General features: G+C 47.4%; 1 protein-coding gene across 13 annotated transcripts in view; it reads left to right on the forward strand.

Annotated features, from left to right (window-relative positions):
- TEX14 (testis expressed 14, intercellular bridge forming factor) overlaps positions 1–26978 on the forward strand; it is a 138437-nt gene that overhangs the window by 65684 nt on the left and 45775 nt on the right. For 7 of the 13 annotated variants that reach the window (XM_077970858.1, XM_077970860.1, XM_077970861.1 and 4 more), the window contains exons 3-11: positions 4173–4309; positions 8354–8435; positions 10029–10159; positions 10991–11104; positions 13160–13283; positions 15345–15523; positions 22191–22342; positions 25043–25233; positions 25678–25828. In XM_077970858.1, coding sequence (XP_077826984.1) covers positions 4185–4309; positions 8354–8435; positions 10029–10159; positions 10991–11104; positions 13160–13283; positions 15345–15523; positions 22191–22342; positions 25043–25233; positions 25678–25828 — 1249 coding nt within the window. In that variant the 5' untranslated portion in view covers positions 4173–4184. Of the gene's footprint in view, positions 1–2841; positions 3008–4172; positions 4310–8353; positions 8436–10010; positions 10160–10990; positions 11105–13159; positions 13284–15344; positions 15524–22190; positions 22343–25042; positions 25234–25677; positions 25829–26978 lie in introns of all 13 variants that reach the window. The other 6 variants (XM_077970851.1, XM_077970852.1, XM_077970849.1 and 3 more) reach the window with 2 other exon arrangements.

Consider the following 26978-nt stretch of genomic DNA (forward strand, 5'->3'; position numbering starts at 1 on the left):
CTAAGAATACAAAAATTAGGGCGGGTGCGGTGGCTCACGCCTGTAATCCCAGCACTTTGGGAGGCTGAGGGGGGCGGATCATGAGGTCAGGAGATGGAGACCATCCTAGCTAACACGGTGAAACCCATCTCTACTAAAAATACAAAAAATTAGCTGGGTGCAGTGGCACACGCTTGTAGTCCCAGCTACTAGGGAGGCTGAGGCAGGAGAATCACTTGAACCCGGGAGGTGCAGATTGCAGTGAGCCGAGATTGTGCCACTGCACTCCAGCCTGGGCGACAGAGTGAGACTCCGTCTCAAAAAAAAAAAAAAAAAAAAAAAATACAAAAATTAGCTGGGTGTGGTGGTGCGTACCTGTAATCCCAGCTACTTGGCAGGCTGAGGCAGGAGAATCTCTTGAACCCAGGAGGTGGAGGTTGCAGTGAGCCGAGATCGCACTATTGCACTGCAGCCTGGGGAACAAGAACGAGACTTCGTCTCAAAAAAAAAAACCCAAAAAACAAAAAAGAAGATGGTAAGACATTATACAAAGCTGTTTTTGCAGCAAGGAGGATATTGTGGTTCCCACAATGCACTGTGCTGAACTGCTTCTCTGCCCAGCAGTGGGAGAGAGCCTGCCCAGCAGTGGGAGAGAACCAATGGGATCAGTGGTTCCTATATGCCTGGGTGCAGGCAAGCCTCATTAATATCACCAGGGGAATTTGAAAAATAAAACAAAACCAAACCACATTCCTGGGTCCTGTGCTTGCAAGTTTTGTTTCAGTCAGTGTAAGGTATAGTCTGAGAATCTGTGCTTTTGACAGATATCCCAGCGGCTTATTTTATTTATTTATTCATTTATTTTTGAGACGGAGTCTCGCTCTGTCACCCAGGCTGGAGTGCAGTGGCTGGATCTCAGCTCACTGCAAGCTCCGCCTCCCGGGTTCATGCCATTCTCCTGCCTCAGTCTCCCGAGTAGCTGGGACTATAGGCGCCCGCCACCTCGCCCGGCTAGTTTTTGTATTTTTTAGTAGAGACGGGGTTTCACCATGTTACCCAGGATGGTCTCGATCTCCTGACCTCGTGATCCACCCATCTCAGCCTCCCAAAGTGCTGGGATTATAGGCTTGAGCCACCGCGCCCGGCTGCGGCTTATTAACTAAATTATGATACACCCATTCATTGGCATACTATGCAGCTGTTAAAAAGAATGGAGGTGCCTTGTAGTTTCTCATATGGCAATTTCTCCAGGATAGATTCTTAAATGAAAATACATAGGCCGGGCGCAGTGGGTCACGCTTATAATCCCAGCACTTTGGGAAGCTGAGGCGGGTGGATCACCTGGAGTTCGAGACCAGCCTGGCCAACATGGTGAAACCATGTCTCTATGTCTCTACTAAAAATACAAAAAGTTACTGGGCGTGGGTGGCGGGCACCTGTAATCCCAGCTACTTGGGAGGCTGAGGCAGAAGAACCACTTGAGCCTGGGAGGCGGAGGTTGCAGTGAGCTGAGATCGTGCCTCTAGCCTGGGTGACAAGAGCGGAACTCTGCCTCCAAAAAAAAAAAAAAGAGAAAAGAAAATATGTAGATACAGAAGAGTTTGTATAGTGTATTCTTATCTATACTTGTATATACCTAGAACATTTCCAGAAGGATACAAAAACTTGTAATAGTAATTGCATCTTGGTAAGAGAACTGGGTGTCTGGAGTTGGAGGACTTTTTTCTTATCTTCTCTTCGTCATCCTTTTATTTTCTTTCTTCCTCCGCTTTTTCTTCTTCCTCTTCTTCCTCTTCCTCTTCATCCTCTTCCTCCTCTTCCTCTTCTTCTTTTTTTTTTCCCTTCCCCCCTCCTCTTATTTGTGTTTCTTTTTCAGTTAAAGAGAGAGTTCCCCGGTGATTCTCATGTGTAGCCAGGTTAGGAAACTAAGGCTATACATCATATCCTCACTGTATCCTGGACACATTAAAGGCTGTCACTTCATGCCTCAGAGAGTTTACTGGCTTTGGTGAAATTTTTCTGAGGTGAAATTTTTCTGAGGTGTAGATCCTTGACTGCGTTGCTAATGCCAAGATTTTGTGGGCCTCTACCACAGGATCTTTTTGGGGGACTGTGGGGAGACATTCTCAAATGAGAGAGCTGGCACCTTGTTAGGCTGTGCTTGACTAGCCTGATCCCAGGACACTGCAGATGTGAAGACATTGTTTCCGTGCAGCCAATATCAGGGTACTGGGGAAAGAAAATTGGATTTGGAACCAGGTCTATGCCTGGGAATGAACCTCAGCTTTGCCATTTTGTTTCCTCATCTGTAAATTGGGAAATGATACTTCCTTGAAGGGTTGAGTGAAGGAGGGAAAAAAAGGTGTGTGTGTGTAGAAAGTTCCTCTGGTCACAGATGGGCTTCACAAATTATGATGTTATATTCCTCGTCATCAAGGTTGCCTTGTAGAGGCCGAGCGCGGTGGCTCAAGCCTGTAATCCCAGCACTTTGGGAGGCCGAGACGGGCGGATCACGAGGTCGGGAGATCGAGACCATCCTGGCTAACCCGGTGAAACCCCGTCTCTACTAAAAAATACAAAAAATTAGCCGGGCGAGGTGGCGGGCGCCTGTAGTCCCAGCTACTTGGGAGGCTGAGGCCGGAGAATGGCGTGAACCCGGGAGGCGGAGCTTGCAGTGAGCTGAGATCTGGCCACTGCACTCCAGCCTGGGCGACAGAGTGAGACTCCGTCTCAAAAAAAGAAAAAAAAAAAAAAAAAAAGGTTGCCTTGTAGAATAGGAGCCATGTGTTGCACACTGAGCCCTGCTCCATGGAATGCAGGAGCATTGCCATGGACATCCATTGTACCCATCTCCCTCCCCAGCCGCTGCTTTGATGGGAGCACCCCTGTCCACGCAGCAGCATTTTCAGGCAATCAGTGGATCCTTAGTAAACTGCTGGATGCAGGAGGTGACCTGCGACTCCACGATGAGAGGGGTCAAAACCCGAAGACTTGGGCTTTGACAGCAGGAAAGGAGCGTAGCACCCAGGTAAGGGTGGGTCCCACTCTGTAGCCATGCCCAGTAGAAGAGCACTGGACTGAGAGTCAGGCTCCCAGTGGTCAGCACAGAGCGTGCAGTGGCCTTAGCTTTGGCACTGGACTCTCAAGCTTGGATCAAAGCAAGTTAGCCAGCTGCGAAACTTCCGGCAGTTCTAGTGAACCTTTCTACTCATCCATTCTGTGGGAAAGGCAAACAACTGTAACTTTGACCTATTTAACTAGCACTTACCATGACTCAGATGTTGTTTTAAATGTTTTTTATATATTAAGTCACTTTAATCTTCACAACAGCCTCTCAGGTAAGTACTATTATTGTCCTTATTGTACAGGTGGGGAAACTGAGGCCCACTGACATTAAGTAACTTTGCTTGGCAGGTGGAAATTGTTTTTTTTTGGGGGGGGGGTGGTGGGGGGAAGGAGTCTGTTGCCCAGGCTGGAGTGCAGTGGCATGAGCTCAGCATGAGCACACCAACACACTCAGCTTTTTTTTTTTTTTTTTTGAGATGGCATGTTGCTCTGTCACCCAGACTAGAGTGCAGTGGTACGATCTCGGCTCACTGCAACCTCTGCCTCCTGGGTTCAAGCAGTTCTTCTGCCTCAGCCTCCTGAGTAGCTCGGATTACAGGCATGCACCACCACACTCAGCTAACTTTTGTATTTTCAGTAGAGACGGGGTTTCTCCATGTTGGCAAGGCTGGTCTTGAACTCCTGACTCACGTGATTCGCCCGCCTCGGCCTCCCAAAGTGCTGTGATTACAGTCATGAGCCATCGCGCCTGGCTGGTGTGATGTGTTTTAATGAAGACTAAATAACATAAATGTAAAACTCAAAGGGCAGGTACAGTGCCAGGCCCCTCTGTGTGCAGTCTCCTTTCTGGGGCTCCTGCTTATTAGCTGTTGGGCCTTGGACCAGCAGTTTTACTCCTCTTGGCCTTGGTTTCCTCATCTATTGAAGGAGGGAGTTGGAGGAAATTGTTGCCCTAAATCCTGTCCCTGAAAACATTCCATACCTTTAGAAAATCACCTGGGCCCTTTCCTTTTGAGAGATTTTTCTATTGGGGGCTCTCAGTTCCTCGGACCATTTGTCTTCACACCCAGGCTTCCATTCCATTGAGAACTGGTGTGCCCGCATTGGGCATCTCTGATGTTTTGCAGATAGTGGAGTTCATGCAGCGCTGTGCCTTACACATGCAGGCCATCATCCAGGGCTTCTCTTATGACCTCCTGAAGAAGATAGACTCCCCGCAGCGGCTTGTCTACAGCCCACCCTGGTTTGGGAGCCTTGTGCAGGGGTGAGTACTGCCTCAAGCAGAGTGGGATATTCTCCATCACCCAGCCTTCCTTGTGGGAGCCCTGCAGCATGGGTTGCTTCGGCTCCTCCACATCAGTGCCCTCTGGCATCTGGCCCATCCAAAGGGGCGTGCTTGGAAAGAAAAGGCTTGCCCCTGATGAAGGAAGGCCAGAGGATCACCTTTGGCCCTCTCTTCCCTCTCCCCAGAAGGTCTGAGAGGAATGAGTGTGGGCTCCAGTGGAAACTACCCTGTGTTTAGCAGAAGGGGAACATCTCAGGTCTGAGGAGCCCAGCAGAAAACCCTTACCCAGCAGGACACCTTTCTGGCTTTTTCGTCATCTCCTGAAAACAATAGAAAGAGTGTTCCTTTATTACTAAGGTTGCAAAAGACCACAAATGCTTAACTTACAGTTTCTTCGGCTATTTTCAGCTGATATGAGAGACTTGCTGCCAGCTGGATGGGCAGCCCCCTCCTTCTTCCATCACAGCTGCAGGAGGTGGGCTCTGTGCTTCTCTCCGTGCTCAGGGTTAAGCTTGGAAGGGAGGAGTGTCATTTCAACTTCTCTGGGATTGGTTGACTTAGGGTTTGTATGTACAAAGTCCTTCCCGTTTGGCTTTTCTCTGATGGCATCTCTTTCTGTAAGCAGGGTAGGTGGGCTCACCACACTTTTGCAGGCTTCCTTGTCCTGTCATTCATGCACTTCAAGTCCTGACTTTCCTCTGATGATTGGATACTCCTGGCTCCTCAGGCGAGATGAGTTCATGATCCCGTTAACTCCTAGCTGCTGTGCTGCCTGCCACTCTGACCAGTTTTGGCTCTTTACTCAGTATCCAGAATGACCTTTTAAAAATGGAAATCAGGTAGCTGAGTGCAGTGGCTCACACCTGTAATCACTTTGGGAGGCTGAGGTGGGCGGATCACCTGAGGTCAGGAGTTTGAGACTAGCCTGGCCAACGTGAGGAAACCCTGTCTCTACTAAAAATACAAAAATTAGCGGGGTGTGGTGGCATGCACCTGTAATCCCAGCTACTCAGGAGGCTGAGGCAGGAGAATCACTTGAACCCAGGAGGCGGAAGTTGCAGTGAGCCAAGATCGCACCACTGCACTCCAACCTGGGTGACAGAGCAACACACCGTCTCAAAAAAAAAAAGCCTAGTGTGTTGGTGTGCTCCTCATAGTTCCAGCTACTCTGGAGGCTGAGGTGAGAGAATCGCTTGAATCTGGGAGGTGGAGGTTGCAGCAAGCCAATATCATGCAACTGCACTCCAGACTGGGTGACAGAGCGAGATCCTGTCTCAAAAAATTAAAATAAAATAAAGTAATCAAACAAAAAATAAAATAATAGAAATCAGGTTGTACCACTCTGCTAAAACTCCTTAAGGACCTTCCCTGTGGCTATTAGGTTAAGTTCAGAAATCCCTTATCTGGCCTTGGAGGCCCTGCCTCATCCAAGCCCTCCCACTTCATCTCCTCCCTCTGCCCCTGGTGCTTGTATGGAGACCCCTTCTTCAGAGTTTAGAGAATTGTCATAGTTTGCAATTATTTTATTTGTATATGTTCTTCTCCAGTTTTCCAATTAAATTGTGAATTCCAAGAGGGCAGGGGCTGTGTCTGTCCTCTTCATTGCTACTAACCCTTAGCTGCTTGGTGCATGGTAGGGCTCTGTAGAAGGAGAAGAAGCTCATGAGTGAGCCTGAAAGGAAAACCCAAGTGTAAGAGTGGGTGAGCTTTTACAGTCTTACTTATCTAGATACAGCATCGAGTTTAGAATTAGATGAAGCATTCTTATGGGGTTAATGGAATGTTTACATGGAAATACACTCCTCTTCCCCCACCTTTTTTTTTTTTTTTTTTTTTTTTTGAGACTGAGTCTTACTCTGTCGCCCAGGCAGGAGTCCGTGCAATCTTGGCTCACTGCAACCTCTGTCTCCTGGGTTCAAGCAATTCTCCTGCCTCGGCCTCCTGAGTAGCTGGGATTAATATAAAATTAGCACACCTGGCTAATTTTATATTTTCAGTAGAGATGGGGTTTCACCATGGCCAGGCTGGTCTGGAATTCCTGACCTCAAGTGATCCACCCACCTCTGCCTCCTGAAATGCTGGGATTACAGGCGTGAGCCACCGTGCCTGCCCCCCTTCTCTTAATGTAAAAAACCACACAAATTCTTGAAATTAGAGTTAGCCTTTGAGATTTGTGAGTGGTACTATGTCAGATAAGATTCCTCACACGTGTGTTTGCACAGAGCTTGTACTGGGAAAAGAAGAAAAGCACTGAGTTGAGGACCAATGGCTGTAGATGACTGGAGTTAGTTTTTTCTCCCCTTAACCCAAGCCGAGTTTAGTTATATAGATGTGTGCTGAGAAATTTAGGTAGGAGAGCAGGAAATGTTGATCTGAACTGCAGTTGTTGTCCAGGTCACTGTTTGAGAACACTCGGCTCTTTTGCTTAAAAAGAACTCTCCGCTCCAAAGAGCCACGTACTGCCCAGAGATCCCAGAGTGGAAGGCAGGAGGCCTTGTCACTGGTTACCCCCAGTTCCACTGCTGCTGGAGGCTGACATCGTCACTGTCAGCACAAGTTCTGTTCCCCTGGGCAAGAAACGGTTCACTGTCTCTTAGATCTTCTGAGGCCTAAGCACATAAGCCTTATTTTAAGAAGAGGCTGATGATTTGGTGTAGAAAAGTGGCCTTTTTCTTAGGGCCTGTCTACTCAAGTGAGAGTGACCATATAGCTTATTATCTGTTGGCTGTTTCCAGAGTGAAAGGGAGACTATCAATAATGGTGCTGAGATACCAGGTGTAAACTGGGATGCTCAGTTTATCTCAGTCTAAACTTCAGAGTCTTCTCAATAGCATAGCAGCTTAAAGCAGATACGGGACAGCTTGGCACTGATGAGTTGCTGAGGAAATAGAAAAGAAGTAAAGCGTTTACATGTGTTCTCTAGTAGTGGCATGTGGGGCCTCACAGACCTGAGGTAGGCTGGCCCTGAATATGCACCGTCCCCCAGCTCCTTTGCCATTTGCCAAGAAAAGGAAAGTGCCTCTGGTGGTGGTAGGTTGTTTTTTCCTTCAGTCTGAGCTGAAAGTACTCAACTGGCAAGCATTAACTGAGCACTTACTGCATGGCACCATGCCAGATTCTGGGAACCAAAGAAATACGAGGCATCACCCCTTCTTCCAAGACAACTTCAGTGAAGGGGTACCCTGATGCACAGGTGATGGTTTGGGTGTGGAATGTGAGAAGAACAGTGGCTGGAATGAGCAACATCAGGGTCTGGTCACTGCTGCATTTTATGACCTCAGGCCAGCAAGTTTCCTGTTCCTGGGCTTCATTTTTTTGCCTATAAAATGAAAAAACTGAACACGATGTGCTTATGGTTATTTCCAACTCTGACCATCTGTATTTGTTATCTATTGCTGTATAATGAATCACCCCCAAACTTAGCAGCCTCAAACAACATTTTTATCTCACACAATTTCTGTAGGTCAGGAATCAGGGAATGGTTTAACTAGGTTGTTCTGGCTCAGAGTTTCTAAAGAAGTTGCAGTTAAGATGTTAGTTAGGGCTGTATTCATCTGAAGGCTTGACTGAGGATGGACAGTTCAGTTCCAAGATGGCTCGTTTACATGGCTGGCAAATTGGTGCTGGGCATTGAGCCTCCCCCTAGGGCTGCTCATATCATGTCCTCATATCATGGCAGCTGGCAGAGCAAATGATCCAAGAGAGATCAGGGCCAAAGACTTGGTAGATTTAGCCTCAGAGTGACAGACCATCACTGTTTTGCACTGTTAACAGTCAAAAATGAGTTAACAGGTCAACCCCGTCTGACCTGTGAGCGCCTACACAAGGTTATGCATACTGGTAAGTGAGAATCATAGAGGCCCTCTCAGAGGCTGGCTATTACATCATCTCTAGTTTTGTAACAAAAAGTCTAGCAGTAAAGACAAAATCAACTATACCTTCTGAAAACTTGGCTCAGCATTATTCTTCTGGATATGAGTGGTTAATTGAGTTTTTTTTTTTTCCTCTTTTAAATATTTCTAGAAACCCCAATGGCTCTCCTAACCGACTGCTTAAAGCTGGAGTCATTTCTGCTCAAAATATCTACAGCTTTGGTTTTGGGAAGGTAAGAGGTTGCCACTGACAGCCAGTGTTTGCAGGACTAACTGGAGAATCATCGGGCCCCATCTCCTACCTTTGTCCAACTCCTGCCTCCTTATCCTTACCAAAGTGGTGTTCTTTTCTTTTCTTTTTTTTTTTTTTTTTTTTTTTTTTTTTTTTTTTTTTTTTGAGACGGAGTCTCGCTCTGCCGCCCAGGCTGGAGTGCAGTGGCCGGATCTCAGCTCACTGCAAACTCCGCCTCCCAGGTTCACGCCATTCTCCTGCCTCAGCCTCCCGAGTAGTTGGGACTACAGGCACCCGCCACCGCGCCCGGCTAGTTTTTTTGTATTTTTTAGTAGAGACGGGGTTTCACCGTGTTAGCCAGGATGGTCTCGATCTCCTGACCTTGTGATCCGCCCGTCTCGGCCTCCCAAAGTGCTGGGATTACAGGCTTGAGCCACCGCGCCCGGCCGTTCTTTTCTTTTTTGTCCCTATTGAGGGAAAGGTATCTCTTAGTGTTGCTGTCTTACTAACAAATTGTGAAACCCCCAGAGAATTCCCTTGGATGACCCTGGGCTAGACTTAAGTTTAGAAAATGATCTTTTAATTAATTAATTAATTTTTAGTTTTAAATTAAAAAAATTTTTTTTTTTTTTTGAGACAGAGTCTGGCTCTGTTGCCCAGGGTGGAGTGCAGTGGCACGATCTCGGCTCACTGCTGCAACCTCTGCCTACTGGGTTCAAACAATTCTTGTGCCTCAATCCTCCCAAGTAGGTGGGATCACAGGCATGTGCCACCATGCCTGGTTACTTGTATTTTTAGTAGAGATGGGATTTCACCATGTTGCCCAGGCTGGTGTCAATCTTCTGGACTCAAGCAATCCACCCACCTTGGCCTCTCAAAGTGCTGGGATTACAGGCATGAGCCAACTCGCCTAGCCCTACTGCGCGTTCTGTTTGTTGTGCTGAGGCAGCCTTGGGGGGGCGGGGAGGAGGAATATCTGATTTGGCCGCACACAATCCTGGGTGCTGTGGGGGCCACAATGGGCTTCTCAGTCCCAGCCATGGCACTTGAGGCATCTGACTTCTTTCTATGAGCCTCAGTTTCTTCACAGAAAAGAATAAAAGGGAAATAACATACAACCTTGAAAGTTTTTAGAAAGATTAAAGATAATATAAAGAATTGTGGTGAGGCCTGGTGGCTTACGTCTATAATCTTAGCACTTTGGGAGACCAAGGTGGGTGGATCACTTGGGCCCAGGAGTTTGACACCAGCCAACATGGCAAAAGCCCATCTCTATTAAAAAAAAAAAAAAATTAGCCAGGTGTGGTGGTGCATGCTTGTAATCCCAGCTGCTTGGGAGGGTGGAGTGAGAGGATCGCTTGAGCCCAGGAGGTCAAGGCTGCAGTGAGCCAAGATCATGTCATATGCCACAGCCTGGGTGACAGAGTGATACCCTGTCTCAAAAAAAAAAAAAAAAAAAAGGGCCTAGTGCACAGGGGTGTTCAGAAAGTTGATAAATAGCAATTATCATTCTTTTAGCTGGTTGATAGGATTCCGGATGTGTTCTGCTTTTCCTCCCTTCTCCCCCTAATTTGAGGCTATGCCTTGGTTTCAGTTTTATCTCACAGGGGCAACACAGATCGCCTATCTAGGATCTCTTCTGGTCATTGGAGAAAAGGAAGTGATTCAAGCTGATGATGAGCCCACCTTCTCTTTCTTCAGCGGTCCCTACATGGTCATGACCAAGTAAGTGGGGGCTGGCCAGTGGGAGGTCTGATTGAGTTTCAAGGGAAGAGTGTGGGCTGCATGTGACTTCCTTATATGTGGGGAGTTTCTACTCAAACACAGGGAACACATTAGAACATCTGTCTAAATCAGGGTTTCTCAGCCAGGACACTATTACCATTTTTGGCCAGATGATCCTTTGTTGTTGGGAGTAGTCCTGTGCATTGTAGGATGTTTAGAAGCCCCTGGTCTCTACCCATTAGTGCCAGTTACAGTCCCTTACAGCCCCCACAGCTGTGACAACCAAACTGTCTTACAGACATTGCCAAATGTCCTCTGGGGGAGAACCACTGCTCTGAAAGATTACTCATTACAATATTTTAATGTCTTTGCTTGCTAAAGAATTAGAGGCAGCTTGGTAGTGACTATCTTGCCTCTGATACAGGCCAAGGGTAACGAAGCCCCTATAGAAGCTGTGTTATTGCTACTGTCTTTGCCCAAGTCTTTACCATCCCTCACCTGGACTGGTCTCCTAACTGGCTTCCCATTCTCTGGACCACCCCTCCCCTACCCATTCCCCACACTGCCGGTACCATTGTGCTTTTGAATACAAACCTGATCAAGTCACTCCCTCCCTTGCATTCAGTGACGACTTCCCACCACCTATACCTAAGTTCTCCAAGGTGCTTTAGTAGCTGGGGGTAGTGGGAGGGAGGACCCAGTAGTGCCCAGTGGGCATTGCAAGTTCTGTGTAGAGACCATTTCTCTGGTCCTTGCTTAGGAAAGCTCATTCATTGAAGGAGTAAGTGGCTGCTCACTCCCTTCTGCTGAAACTCTTTCCTGTCCTTGTAGCCTGGTATGGAACGGGAGCAGGGTCACAGTGAAAGAGCTAAATCTCCCCACCCACCCACACTGCAGCAAGCTGCGGCTGGCCGACTTGTTAATTGCTGAGCAGGAACACAGCAGGTGAGAAGGAAGCCCAAGGCCCAGGCCCCTTATAGGTCTAGGTCTCTCTACAGACCCAGGTTCTGGGCTATTCAGCTCTGTGCCTGGGATAGGGAGCTCCAACCCCTCTCAGTCTCAGCATTTCCTGACTGTTGAAATTGATTGACTTGACTTACAAGGGCTGCCAAGAAAGAGGAAGAGAAATTAATGAGTAGCCTGAGCAGTGGGGACAGTGGTGGTGAGGGCCTGTGTCTGTCAGCTGCCCTGTAACCCATGTCTCTGAATGCGGCAGCCTCCGTGCAGGCCCTTCTGGTTATTATGCTACAATCCCTGAGTCCCACCCTCTTTGGGCCCTGTACCCATCAGGACAACATGTGGCTATCCTGTTTTCATAGAGAAATGGCTTGCTTAAGATCCAGATGTCTGAGGACACATTGAGGACAGGCTCATGGATCTCTGGACCTTAGGGCTCCTGTGGCTCCAGAGTTAGGTCCTTCTGCTCTTGCTAGGACAGGGTCTTGATTCATTCATTCAGTGGACCCAGAGTTAGGTCATTCTGCACTTGCTAGGACAGGTTCTTGATTCATTCGTTCAGTGGACCCAGGCTCATCGAGCTTTCTCCTGAGAAGGCTCCTCAACTCCTGCAGGAGGCATGTAGAGGGGCTACATTCTTTTTTTTGTGGAAATCGACTTGAAGGGACCAAAGGAAGCTTTAAGAAGGAGCCTGGGCATCATAGACTTTGACATGAGACTGAGTCGGGTGTGCAAACTTGGATGAATTCCTGACATATTTCTTCCTCTTTTTTGGGGGGGGTGGCGGTGGGGATTGAGTCTCACTCCGTCACCCAGGCTGGAGTGCAGTGGTACGATCTAGGCTCACTGCAACCTCCACCTCCTGGGCTCAAGCGATTCCCGGGCCTCAGCCTCCTGAGTAGCTGGGACTACTGGCATGTGCCACTACACCTGGCTAACTTTTGTATTTTCAGTAGAGACAGGGTTTCATCATTTTGGCCAGGCTGGCCTCAAACTCCTGATTTCAAGTGATCTGCCCACCTTGGCCTCCCAAAGTGCTGGCATTACAGATATGAGCCACTGCACCAGGCCCTGACATTTCCTTGATGTTGGTCTCCTCATTTATAAAATGAGTATAATGATACATTTCTTGCAGGTGGTTGTTAGGATCTGAGATGATATATGCAAAGAATACAGGAGCTCTTAGCCACATTGCCATTGTTGTCATTGATGGCTCTAAGCTCCCAGGGTCTCATCAGTTAGGACCACAGATTCCAACAGAAACCCTTACCAACACCTCATCCTATTTTCTTAGAAAACATTGTATACAAAAGGCTGGGTGCAATGGCTTATGCCTGTAATCCCAGCACTTTGGGAGGCCAAGGTGGGTGGATCACCTGAGGTCAGGAGTTCAAGACCAGCCTGGCCAACATGGCGAAACCCCATTTTTACTAGAAATACAAAAATTAGCTGTACATGGTGGTGGTCACCCATAATCCCAGCTACTTGGAAGGCTGAGGCAGTAGAATTGCTTGAACCCAAGAGGCGGAGGTTGCAGTGAGCCGAGATCACGCCACTGTACTCCAGACTGGGCAATAGAGTGAGACTCAGTCTCAAAAAAAAAAAACAAAAAAAAAAAGCCGGGCGCGGTGGCTCAAGCCTGTAATCCCAGCACTTTGGGAGGCCGAGACGGGCGGATCACGAGGTCAGGAGATCGAGACCATCCTGGCTGACAAGGTGAAACCCTGTCTCTACTAAAAAATATAAAAAAAAAAAAAAACTAGCCGGGCGAGGTGACGGGCGCCTGTAGTCCCAGCTACTCGGGAGGCTGAGGCAGGAGAATGGCATAAACCCGGGAGGCGGAGCTTGCAGTGAGCTGAGATCCAGCCACTGCACTCCAGCCTGGGCGACAGAGTGAGACTCCGTCTCAAAAAAAAAAAAAAAAGAAAAGGAAACATCGTATACAAATGGTATTTGTTTAGAATGTGTTCAAAAGGCCTATGCCCATTTTTTCATTATGTCCTCCTCTCCCCTGCCTTTTCTGAAGCTTCTTTTCTTTTGCAGCAAGCTACGGCACCCCTACCTGCTACAGATGATGGCTGTGTGTCTGTCCCAGGACCTGGAGAAAACTCGCCTTGTATATGAGCGCATCACTATTGGCACATTGTTCAGTGTCCTTCATGAACGAGTAAACTGCTGTTTCCATGGATTTTCCATTGCTGCCCTCCCAATTTCTTCCTTCCTTACCCTCTTGCCCCAGCTGTGGCGATCCCATTGCTGTATGCATGGAAGATAAATATCTTTATTCTTTTGCTTTATAGGGGCTGTGTAACATGCTATTTAAGGCTGATAAGCACATGGTCAGAACTAGTATGGTTGTATTATTGTCAGTTCTACTTTTTTTGTTTTTTGAGGGACAGAGAGTCCCTCTGTTGCCTAGGCTGGAGTACAGTGGCGCAATCTTGGCTCATTGCAACCTCCACCTCCTGGGTTCAAGTGATTCTCCTGCCTCAGCCTCCTGAGTAGCTGGGATTACAGGTGCCCAACACCGTGCCCAGCTAATTTTTGTATTTTTTGTAAAGACGGGGTTTCACCCTGTTGGCCAGGCTGTTCTCAAACTCCTGACCTCAGATAATCCACCCACCTCAGCCTCCCAAAGTGCTGGGATTACAGGCTTGAGCCACTGTGCCCGGCCTGTCCTGCTTTTTTTTGAGACGGGGTCTTGCTCTATTGCCCAGGCTGGAGTACAGTAGTGAGATCATAGCTCACTGTAACCTCCAGCTCCTGGGCTCAAATGATCCTCCTGCATCAGCCTCCAATGTAGCTGGGACTACAGGTGCATGCCACCATGCCCAGCTAATTTTTTTTTTTCGAGACAGAGTCTCCTTCTGTCTGCCAGGCTGGAGTACAGTGGCATGATCTCTGCTCACTGCAACTTCTGTCTCCCTGGTTCAAGCAATTCTCATGCCTCAGCCTCCGAAGTAGCTGGGATTACAGGCACCCCCCACCACACCCAGCTAATTTTTGTATTTTTAGTAGAGACGGGGTTTCACCATGTTGGCCAGGATCATCTTGAACTCCTGACCTCAGGTGATCCACCCGCCTCAGCCTCCTGAAGTGCTGGGATTGTAGGCTTGAGTCACTGCACCCAACCCCCACCCAGCTAATTTTTTAAATTTTAGTAGAATCATGGTCCCACTATGTTGCTTTCCCAGGCTGGTCTTGAACTCCTGCCTTAGCTTCCCAAAGTGTTGGGATTACAGGTACGAGCCACTGAGGCCAGCCTAGTCCTGCTTCTTTATCAGACATCTAAGAGTGCAATGGACCCAGAGAACACAGACACCTTTTGACTAACTATAATCCAGCAACCACTGGCTTTATTTTCCTACATTTTCATTTGTGCTCTGCCAGTTTTTTCTTTAGAGGCCTGTATCACTCCCCTCTCACCTCTCAAGTTTCCTTGGGGTTGGGAGACATCTTTCCTGGCTTGTATAGAGTCCCTGGGAAGGGTGCTTCGGCCTGAGATGTGGGTTTAGAGAGCTCTTGGAGTATTTAGGTTTTTTCCTCCGTAACTTTGCTCTAAAGATTCTAGATATAAATAAGGAGACCCCAAGAAGGGCCCTTCCCCCAAATGGCTTGCCATTCTTTCTGCCTGAGGACATCCTATTCTGTTTTTTTGTTTTTCCCCCTTGAGTGAGGGTATTACCTTAAAGACCATTTCTCTGGGGGAGAGACCCATTAAGACTTTAGTCAGCCAGGTGCATTGATGTGAGTGACTTTCTGTCCCCTTAGAAAGCACTTTCTGGCTCATCTGACTGGGGTAGGACTTAATTGGTTATCTGCATCCTGCAGGGTCCTTTGAGCTTCTAGGTTCTCCCCAGCAGCTTGGGCTTGGACAGGGAGGGGACAGGGCAGGTTTACTGGTGGTATGGGGGGACCTCCCCTGTCAGTTTTCCCCTGGCCAATCCTGGATGCACATAACAGACTTTGAGAAATTTATTTTCATTTTTTGTGGTATGAAGCAGCTCAGCTAAGGGAAAGGAATCCAGGTTTGGATCCAGGGGGCCTGAGTCATTGGGACGTCAGGCCTTTCACTTAGCCTCACTGAGCTTTAGGTTCTCCATCTCTAAAATGGGGATCCTTGGTAGCCGTGAGGATCATATGGAAAGACTGGAAATCACAAAATGCTACAGTGTCAGAGCCCCAGTCCTTTTTTTTTTTTCCTTGACATTTTATCTCTTGCTTGCAGCGATCCCAGTTCCCAGTGCTGCACATGGAGGTGATCGTGCACCTGCTGCTCCAGATATCTGACGCCCTGAGATACCTGCATTCCCAGGGGTTTATCCACCGCTCCCTCAGCTCCTATGCTGTCCATATCGTCTCCCCAGGTGAAGCGAGGCTGACCAACCTGGAGTACATGTTGGAAAGGTGGGCACAACATGGAGTGGAACTTTGTCCTGAAGGCAATCTCCCTTGGGGACCTCTCCTGTAGAGATAGAATCTGATCTGGGTGGGACTCCTCATTGGTGAGATGAACCTGCCCATCAGTTGATGAACCTGTCCCAAATGCCTTACCCTGTCTGCCAAGGCTAGAGGAATTTGGAGACATTTTAATAAACATTTAACAAGTATGATCTCGTATTAGCTAATGTGTATAAATGCTATAATTATCCACTCCAACATTTTTAGTGGCTTTTCTTTATTTATTATTATTATTATTTTTTTTTTTTTGACGAGTCTTGCCCTGTTGCCCAGGCTGGAGTGCAGTGTCACAATCTCTGCTCACTGCAACCTCCACCTCCCGGGTTCGAGCAATTCTCTTGCCTCAGCCTCCCGAGTAGCTGGGATTACAGGTCCTCACCACCACACCTGGCTAATTTTTGTGTTTTTAGTAGAGATGCAGTTTCACCATGTTGGCCAGGCTGGTCTTGAACTACTGACCTCAGGTGATTCTCCCACTTCGGCCTCCCAAAGTGCTAGGATTACAGGTATGAGCCACTGCGCCCAGCACTTTCAGCAACTTTTAACACAACAAGGTATATTTCTCACTCACATTGCAATCCAGTGTGTGTTGGAGGCAGGGACAGTGTTCCCTGTCACTCTAATCTGTAGCTTCACCACCTTTCAGACCTTGATCCCCCACTGCATTCTTTGCATTGCCAGTCAACAAGCAAGAAAGAACATGGAGGGGACACAGTGGGGTTTGGGGCCAGTCTGAAATGGGTATGTTACTGCCTCCCACTTTGCAGTGGCCAGAGACCAGTTAGCTTCTACTGGAGGGAAGCTGAACTGTCCCTTAGCTGTGCATCCTGGAAGGAGAGAAGGTGATGGGTGCTGATGAGCCTAATGGTCTGTCACACCTACATCTGGGTCAGGCACTGGCCTGGATAGACGGAGGTCACTCTCTGCCCTCAAGGGGCTCAGCACAGTGAGAGAGGCAGTCAAAATTCAGGAATTGGTAAGGGGGCTTAGTTTCCTGTTGGCAAGAGTCAAAGTCCTCCTGAGAGCCTCCAAGCTTTGAGAGGCAGAGGCTCTCCCCTGTACTTCCTTACTGCCATCCACAGCTCTGAGCCTTTGGGCCAGTATTGGTTCTGCTCTTCTGTGAGGCCTTGGCCACTGGGCAGACCCCTTGCCTAGACTCACCTACTTCCTTTTACCCTTGTCTGCCACCTACCCATCACTGATGCTTTGCTTCTGGTCTCTTACCAGATCTTTGCTTGTCACATACTCTGTAACTTCTCTCAAAGATGAAAAGCTCCATGAGGCAGGGATTTCTGTTTTATTTACTGCTATATCTCAGATGCCCAGAACAGGCCTTTGCATTTGTGCCCTGAACATACGTTTTTTGAACAAATGAAACAAAAAGGCTTTCACTTCCCCAGACCTGGAGTGCCTCTTGTCCCTCTGCATGGAGAGGAGGCAGAGGTCAGGCTGTGCTTGGCCTTGTGGGCCCTGGTGAGGAGTTTGAATTTTATCTTAAGAACACTGGGATGTGTTCTTAGGATAGGCATTTTTGAGCATTATAGTGTCACGGATGATTTGTAGGTTAAGATCCTTCCTCTTGGCTGGGCATGGTGGCTCATGCCTATAATCCCAGCCCTTTGGGAGGCTGAGGTGTGTGGATCACCTGAGGTTGGAAGTTTGAGACCAGCCTGACCAACATGGAGAAACTCCATCTCTATTAAAAATGCAAAATTAGCCAGGCGTGGTGGTGCATGCCTGTAATCCCAGCTACTCGGGAGGCTGAGGCAAGAGAATCTCTTGAACCCGGGAGGCAGAGGTTGCGATGAGCCAAGATTACACCATTGCACTCCAGCGTAAGCAACAAGAGCAAAACTCCGTCTCAAAAAGAAAAAAAAAAAAAATCCTCCCTCTTGCTCCTGTGTATGGAGAAGGGGCTGTGATGGGGCAAGAGAAAGCAGGGGAGCCGTTAGGGTATGACTGGAGCCATGGCACTTTTCTGGATGAGAACAGGCAAAGGCCAGATAACTGTCACTAGTTGAGCTGCTCAGCTTCATATCTGGTCCATTTTTTTTTTTTTTTTTTTTTTTTTTTGAGACGGAGTCTCGCTCTGTCGCCCAGCCCAGGCTGGAGTGCAGTGGCGCGATCTCGGCTCACTGCAAGCTCCGCCTCCCGGGTTCACGCCATTCTCCTGCCTCAGCCTCCCGAGTAGCTGGGACTACAGGCGCCCACAACCGCGCCCGGCTAATTTTTTGTATTTTTAGTAGAGACGGGGTTTCACCGTGGTCTCGATCTCCTGACCTTGTGATCCGCCCGCCTCGGCCTCCCAAAGTGCTGGGATTACAGGCGTGAGCCACCGCGCCCGGCCATCTGGTCCATTTTTAATCTGAGTTAAAAGCTTTCAGGGTCTCATTATTGCCTGCAAGATTAAGTCCAGACCCCTTTTCAGGGAGCAGAAGCCTTCCCAAGTGGGACTCCACCCATAGTGCCAATCTCCTAACTGCCCCTCTCCCTCCTGACCATCTGAAGGCACTTTCACTACACTGCTGTCTGCATCTGGAATACCTGGCACACGCCAGTTTAGCCTTTTAAACTCACTTCAGAAACAGTCTCCCAACACTCTCTGTGTAGTCTATACTGATGCCCTTATCCCCTGAGGCACTTTGCATATTCCTCTCCTCACTTGCTTCACGCAAATGTACCACAGTCATTTCTATACAAGTGTGTCTGCCCCACCAGATGGGGAGTTCATCACCAGCTCTGGGCCTGCCACATGTGGTAAGTGCTCAGTAAATATTTTTCATTTTTTATTTATTTATTTTTATTTATTTTTTATTTTTTTATTTTTTTTTGAGACGGAGTCTCGCTCTGTCGCCCAGGCTGGAGTGCAGTGACCAGATCTCAGCTCCCTGCAAGCTCCGCCTCCCGGGTTCCCGCCATTCTCCTGCCTCAGCCTCCCGAGTAGCTGGGACCACAGGCGCCGCCACCTCGCCCGGCTAATTTTTTTGTGTGTGTTTTTAGTAGAGACGGGGTTTCGCCGTGTTAGCCAGGATGGTCTCGATCTCCTGACCTTGTGATCCGCCCGTCTCGGCCTCCCAAAGTGCTGGGATTACAGGCTTGAGCCACCGCGCCCGGCCTCATTTTTTATTTTTTTGAGACAAGATCTTGCTCTATCGCCCAGGCTGGAGTGCAGTGGCACGATCTCAGCTCAGTGCAACTTCCCAGCGTCAAGCGATCTTCCTACCTCAGCCTCATGAGTAGCTGGGACTACAGGCACATGCCATCATATCTGGCTAATTTTTGTATTATTATTATTATTATTATTATTTGAGACAGAGTCTTGCTCTGTTGCCCAGGCTGTAGTGCAGTGGTGAGATCTCGGCTCACTGCAAGCTACACCTCCCAGGTTTACGCCATTCTCCTGCCTCAGCCTCCCGAGTAGCTGGGACTACAGGTGCCCACCACCATGCCCGGCTAATTTTTTGTATTTTTAGTAGAGATGGGGTTTCACCATGTTAGCCAGGATAGTTTCAAACTCCTGACCTTGTGATCCGCCTGCCTCTGCCTCCCAAAGTGCTGGGATTACAGGCGTTAGCCACCGCGCCCGGCCAATTTCTGTATTTTTTATAGAGATGGGGTCATGCCGTGTTGCCCAGCCTGGACTTGAACTCCTGGACTCATGCGATCTGCCTCCCAAAGTACTGGGATTACAAGTGCGAGCCACCACACCCAGCCTTCTTTTTTGGGGGTGGGGGACACAGGATCTCTCTCTTTTGCCCAGACAATAGTATAGTGACTCACTACAATCTCAATCTGCTGGGCTCAGGCAGTCCTCCTGCCTTGGCCTCCCAAAGTACTGGGATTACAGGCGTGAGCCACTATACCTGACCAGTAAATGTTTCTTAAATGATTGGATGACCTAGTTGAAGGAAGAATTTGAAATGGTTCAGAGCAGGGTTGACCTCTCTGGCTATGTGTGTTGAGGAGCAGTGGAAGCTAAGGGGTGTGCACTTTTGTCAGTGATGGAGCGCCATCTGATGTAGAGAGAAAGGTCCCACAGTTTCTTCTCCTTTTGCTCTTCAATAGAAATGTGAATCCTAGAATGAAATGGAACTTTGGAAATGGCCCAGCCCAATGCTGTCCTTATATAGTTGAGGAAACTGAGCCACCCAGGGGTGAAGCAATAGTGTGAAGTTACCCAATTGATTGGTTAGAGACATAGATGGGCCTTAACCAGTTGGCAGAGGATGTCTCCAGGACATAGGGGCAGAATGGATTGGAGGTTGAGGACAGGAACACCAGCCAGGAGACCATGAGACAGGGCCTAGTGGTGACCATGGAGCCAAAATGGGAGGGAATAAAGTGAAATGCATGGAGTTGCTGGGGTCAACAACTGGCCAAGTGAGGGGGTAGGAGGTAACCAAGGGTCTGTGAATGTCTAGGAGTGACCTCAGGATGGAACTTCAGGTAGAAGTGTCAGAAATGTCAGTCAGCAAGCCATTGCAGGTGAAACAACATACCCTTCTTTGAAAGCTGATAACATGAGTTGATTATTCACCAACCCAAAATAGCCTTCAATCCCACATTTATTTTTGGTAACACTCTACTAGGGCATATCAGTTTGTTGAATGTCATTGTCAAGGACGGTGTTCCATCTCTTGGTATAAAAGTGATACAACAGTTTCTCCTACCCTTCAGCTCCTTTTTTTTTTTTTTTTTGTGACAGAGTCTTGCTCTGTCTCCCAGTCTGGAATGCAGTGGTGCAATCTCGGCTCACAGCAACCTCCACCTCCCGGATTCAAGTAATTCTACCTGAGCATCCTGAGTAGCTGAGATTACAGGCGTGTGCCACCATGCCTGGCTAATTTTTGTGTTTTTAGTAGAGATGGGGTTTCTCCATGTTGGCCAGGCTGGTCTTGAATTCATGACCTCAAGTGATCCACCCGCCTTGGCCTCCCAAAGTGCTGGGATTACAGGCATGAGCCACCACACCTGGCCTTTTTTTTTTTTTTTTTTTTTTTTTTGAGACGGAGTATCGCTCTGTTACCCAGGCTGGAGTGCAGTGGCTCAGTCTTGGCTCACTGCAACCTCTGCCTCCCGGGTTCAATATAAAAATATTTATGTATTAAATTTGTATGCATATCCACACTGTTCACACTATACCAGGCCATAGGTGACTTTTCAGCAATACAACTAAAGTCAATACTAGCTTTTACACCTTCATGACTTCATGAACTGACTGCCCTCTATCCAAAGATTTACTGGAAGAAACTTTATTTAGGGAAGTTTGCTCAAATCTGAGAAGCCCATCTCATCCTCTAAAATCTGTCCTTTTTCCAGACTAACAAAAAACTTGCTGTCACTTGCTTTTTAAAAGCTTAATTCTTAGTTATCAACTGCCAGTCATTAAGTCTTGACTGAATGCCTCCCATAATATTCATACTAATTCTTTACATGAAAGAGCGCTTTATGGCTCACCAAGTGTTTCTACATCCATGATCTCATTTGATTGTCATGACAGCTGTAGGCTGAAGTCAGTGCTGAGTTTACCCTGAGGACTCTTGCTGGGCCAGAAGACATTTAGGATGCTCTGACTTAGCTCTTAAGGAGTCTGGTTGGGAAGATGAGTTATTTAAGCCTATGAGTGAACCCTTGAATGCTAAACTGAGAGGGCGCATTCTCAAAAGGGCAGGAGTTCAGAAAAGAAATCATGAGGAGTTGGAGAAGTCCCAGATGGCTTTGATAAAGCAGATGGGGGTTGAGGGGGCTCTTGAAAGAGTTTGCATTCATTTATTCAACAGCAAGCATCAAGGCCCTGGTGTAAGCCCAGGAGTACAGTGATAAAGGCAGATGAGGTGCTTACTCTCATGGAGCTGACTCTCTAGAATGGAGGGGAGACATAATAAACTAAATAAATGAACACAAATTCAGATAATAAGTGCTCTGAAACCAATAAAACAGGACTACTTTTGGCAGTCAGGGAGGGCCTCCTTGAGGAAGTGACTTTCAGACAAATAGTCACAAAAAGTAGCTAGTCACCCTAGGATCTGTGGGCAGGGCATACCTGGCAGAAGCTGCCAGTGCAAAGACTTGAAGGGCTAATGTGCTAGGTATGTTGGAGGAACTGAAAGAAGGCCCCTGTGACTTGAGTGGAGTGGGCGAGCAGTAGAGTTGCCAGATGAAGTTGGGGGAGAGGGCCTAGGTGGAACAGTAAGGAATTGCAGGTGTTGGAACAGCTCTGAAGCAGTGTGGATTAGCTCATTGTCTAGCTAGGTTTCCAGGAGCTCAAAGAGGTTGTCGGCCTTCAGAGGCAAAGTTTTCACAAATGCAGTATGTTGATTAAAAGACCCACGAGCCTGGCCAACATGGCGAAACCTCATCTCTACTAAAATACAAAAATTAGCTGGACCTGGTGACACACACCTGTAATCCTAGCTACTTGGGAGGCTGAGCAGGATATTCGCTTTAACCTGGGAGGCAGCAGAGGTTGCAGTGAGCCGAGATCACGCTGCTGCTCTCCAGCCTGGGTGACATGACAAGACTTTGAATGAATGAATGAATGAATGAATGAATGAATGAATGAATGAATGACCCTTTAAGGCATGAGCCCTGACTTGTGTGTTTCCTTCCCTAGCAAGGACAGAGGTGAACAGAGGGACCTGACTCGAGTGCCCCTTCCTACCCAGCTGTACAACTGGGCCGCACCAGAAGTGATCTTACAGAAGGCAGCCACAGTGAAGTCGGACATCTACAGCTTTTCTATGATCATTCAGGAGATTTTAACAGGTAGATCAAGATCATTAATGGTTGACCAAAGTCCCTATTCTTAGATTGTATTTTTCTCCCCCAACAGGAGTTACTTACTTGTATGAAAATAACAGACTTACTAAAAAGAGATTTCTTGGCTGGGAGCAGTGGCTCACGCCTGTAATCCCGGCACTTTGGGAGGTTGAGGCGGGTGGATCACCTGAGATCAGGAGTTCAAGACCAGCCTGGCCAACATGGTGAAACCCCATCTCTACTAAAAATACAAAAATTAGCTGGGCATGGTGGTGCATGCCTGTAGTCCCAGCTATTTGGGAGGCTGAGGCAGGAGAATCTCTTGAACCTGGAAGGCAGAGGTTGCAGTGAACTGAGATAGCGCCACTACACTCCAGCCTGGGTAATGAAGTAAGACTGTGTCTCAAAAGAAAAAAAAAAAGGACTCAGCAAAGCCCATCCCATCTGCTTATCAGTGACAATGCATTTAATCCAAACAAAATATTTATTTTTATTTTTAAAATTTTTTTATTTTTTACTTTTTTTTTGAGACAGAGTCTTGCTCTGTCACCCAGGCTGACATGCAGTGGCTCGATCTTGGCTCACTGCAACCACTGCCTCCCGGGTCTGAGCGATTCTTCTGCCTCAGCCTCCCGAGTAGCTGAGATTACAGGTGCACACCACCACACCCAACTAATTTTTATATTTTTAGTAGAGATGGGGTTTTAAAATATTGGCCAGGCTGATCTCGATCGCTTGACCTTGTGATCCACCCGCCTCGGCCTCCCGAAGTGCTGGGATTACAGGTGTGAGCCACCACGCCCAGCTGAACCAAACTTTTTAACCTGAATATTGGTATCAGTACTTATGATCTTTGTGAGGTATCCCTTGAGAACTTGTAAATTAGGGGGAAAGACTAGCCTCTGAGAAGTAAACTATGAAATTAAACACACCCTGGGTCCATTAGATGTATGAACAGTGTCACTTGAAAGAAATGGATGTACTTCCAAACCCACTGCTCTGATGTGGAGAAAGTAGTCACATATCTGAAGATGGAAAGAATCCCTCAAGAGGAAGACGTACACACACAGTAAAATCACATTCATTAAGGGCTCCTTTTTTTTTTTTTTGACAGAGTCTTGCTCTGTCGCCCAGGCTGGAGTACAGTGGCGGGATCTCGGCTCACTGCAACTTCTGCCTCCCAGGTTCAAGCGATTCTCCTGCCTCAGCCTCCCAAGTAACTGGGACTACAGGCGCATGCCACCATGCCCGGCTAATTTTTTGTATTTTTAGTACAGACGAGGTTTCACCATGTTAGCCAGGATGGTCTGGATCTCCTGACCTCGTGATCCACCCACCTCAGCCTCCCAAAGTGCTGGGATTACAGGCGTGAGCCACCACGCAATACTTTTTATTTATTTATTTATTTATTATTTTTTTTTTTTTTTTGAGACGGAGTCTCGTTCTGTCGCCCAGGCTGGAGTGCAGTGGCCGGATCTCAGCTCACTGCAAGCTCCGCCTCCCGGGTTCACGCCATTCTCCTGCCTCAGCCTCCCGAGTAGCTGGGACTACAGGCGCCCGCCACCGCGCCCGGCTAGTTTTTTGTATTTTTTAGTAGAGACGGGGTTTCACCGTGTTAGCCAGGATGGTCTCGATCTCCTGACCTCGTGATCCGCCCGTCTCGGCCTCCCAAAGTGCTGGGATTACAGGCGTGAGCCACCGCGCCCGGCCAAGACTTTTTTTTTTTTTTTTTTTAAGATGGAGTCTTACTCTGTTGCCCAGGCTGGAGTGCAGTGGTGCGATCTCAGCTCACTGCAACCTCCGCCTCCTGGGTTGAAGCAATTCTCCTGTGTCAGCCTCCCAAAATAGCTGAGATTACATGTGCTCGCCACCACACCCAGCTAATTTTTGTATTTTTAGTAGAGATGGGATTTCACTGTGTTGGCCAGGCTGGTTTCAAACTCCTGACCTCAGGTAATCCACCCGCCTCAGCCTCCCGAAGTGCTAGGATTACAGGTGTGAGCCACCGTGCCCGGCCAAGGTCTGCTTTTGTATGGTGTTTGCAGTCCCAGAGGCAAAATGACAATATATGTGAGATGAGTATTGGGCTCCCGTGCCAGCGGGGAGCCCATATGTACGTGTTGCCGACACTGTTGTTTCCTATCTCTGTGGCAGGGATCTCCCTGGTAAATGGGTAAAGTGGCTTCTCACTTATGAATTGACCTTCCAGGTAGTTTTTTTGTTTGTTTGTTTTTTGTTTTCTGTTTTTGTTGCCAGGCTGGAGTGCAGTGGCACAATCTCAGCTCACTACAACCTCTGCCTCCCAGGTTCAAGTGATTCTCCTGCCTCAGCCTCCCGAGTAGCTGGGAGTATAGGCACCGGCCACCATGCCCGGCTAATTTTTGTATTTTTAGTAGAGAGGGAGTTTCACCATGTTGGCCAGGATGGTCTCAATCTCTTGACCTCGTGATCAACCCACCTCGGCCTCCAAAAGTGCTGGGACTACAGGCGTGAGCCATCGTGCCCGGCCCCTCTGGGTAGTTTTCCTACAGAAAGAAATTAATATATAAAGCAATGAATTGTTTCTAAAGTACAGTGGGTTAGAAAAAAAAAATAAAGGAGTTAAGTAACTTGCCTAAGGTTACCCAGCTTCATCTAATTTCTTTTCCCCCCACTCTACTCTCTGATTTTCTAATGTTACTCCTTTGTATGACTTTTTCCTTACAGATGACATACCCTGGAATGGCTTAGATGGCTCAGTTATTAAAGAAGCCATAGTGTTGGGGAATTATTTAGAAGCTGATGTGAGGCTTCCGAAACCTTATTATGATATTGTTAAGTTGGGCATCCACATCAAGCAGAAAGACCGAACTATGAACCTTCAAGATATCCGGTATATTCTGAAGAATGATTTAAAGGCAAGCCCTGAAGTTGTTGGGAGTTTATTTCTGCTTACCTAACTCAGGAAAGTAGGGAGTTAGAGACTAAGAAGAAGCTGGAGACCAGGTTATAAGAAATTTTCGAAATTCTCATTTTATTACACTATTTCTGTGTTCTTGAGAATAGCCTAACTGCTTAACTTGGTGAAAGCAGCATGGAACTGAGGAAGGGAGCTAGGGAGGTTCAACACATAGGCATAGTAGGGGCACACTGCAGGCACTTAGTGGAGATTCTATGAATGGTAGCTATTATTATTGCTTTTAAGGTACTGGCAATTACAATAAACTAGTTAATTAGGACTAAAGTCAGTCTACCCAACAGGACTAAGAGGGAGTTTATCAGATACTTAGATGGTTTCTAAAGCACCAGTGACATTCAGGATGACTGAGACTATGTCCTTGACAATATTCCCTGTGTTACAGGATTTTACTGGAACCCAGAGAACTCAACCAACCGAGAGCCCCAGAGTGCAGAGATATGGACTCCATCCTGATGTCAATGTCTATCTAGGACTGACTTCAGAACATACCAGAGAGACCCCTGACATGGAAATCATAGAGCTAAAGGAAATGGGTATGGCCTTAATTCACAGGTTGTGTTACTTTGACACAAATGTGTTCTGAGAGTCACATGAGCTACAACTAATTGACTCCTCTAAACTGTAGATATAACTTGTTTGTTTGTTTTGTGAGATAAAGTCTAGCTCTGTTGCCCAGGCTGGAGCGCAGTGACACAATCTCAGCTCACTGCAACCTCCACTTCCTGGGTTCAAGAGATTCTTATGCCTCAGCCTCCTGAGTAGCTGGGATTACAGGTGTGTACCAGCTTGCCTGGCTAATTTTTGTTTTGTTTTTGTTTTTGTTTTTGTTTTTTTGAGAGGGAATCTTGCTCTGTCACCCAGGCTAGAGTGTAGTGGCAGGGTCTCCGCTCACTACAACCTCTGCCTCCCAGGTTCAAGCAATTCTCCTGCCTCAGCCTCCTGGGTAGCTGGGATGACAGGGGCATGCCACCACGTCTGGCTAATTTTTGTATTTTTAGTAGAGGCAGGGTTTCTCCATGTTGGCCAGGCTGGTCTCGAACTGACCTCAGGTGATTTGCCTGCCTCGGCCTCCCAATATGCTAGGATTACAGATGTGAGCCACTGCACCTGGCCTAATTTTTGTATTTTTAGTAGGGACAGGGTTTCACCATATTGGCCAGGCTGGTCTTGAACTCCTGGCCTCAAGTGATCTGCTTGTCTTGGCTTCCCAAAGTGCTAGGATTACAAGCATGAGCCACCGTGCCTGGCCACTGTAGATGCAACTTATACTGGGAAAAGATGGATGCCTTAGGAAGAAAATCAAGATCCTTGGAATTATTAAGGTAAACTTTTTGGGCTCCATATATATATACCTAGTGTGGATCTAGAACTAAGTCATAATAATTGAGTTTATTTCTAGCATGATTACTCTTAAAATTTTATCTAATTGTTTCACAAATAAAAATGCTCATTATAGAGAATTTGGAATAGTTTAAAGAAGAAAATTACCATTTTTTTTTTTTTTTTTTTTTAAGAGACAGGATCTTACTCTGTCGCCCAGACTGGAGTATGAGGCACAGTTATACCTTACTGCAGCCTCCAATTCCTGGGCTCAAGCCTCTCGAGTAGGCAGGACTATAGGTACATGCCACCATATCCTGCTAATTTTTTTTAAGGTTTTTTTTTTTTTTTTGAGACATGGTT

This window comes from Macaca mulatta, chromosome 16, assembly GCF_049350105.2.
Source record: "Macaca mulatta isolate MMU2019108-1 chromosome 16, T2T-MMU8v2.0, whole genome shotgun sequence".
NCBI lineage: Eukaryota > Metazoa > Chordata > Mammalia > Primates > Cercopithecidae > Macaca > Macaca mulatta.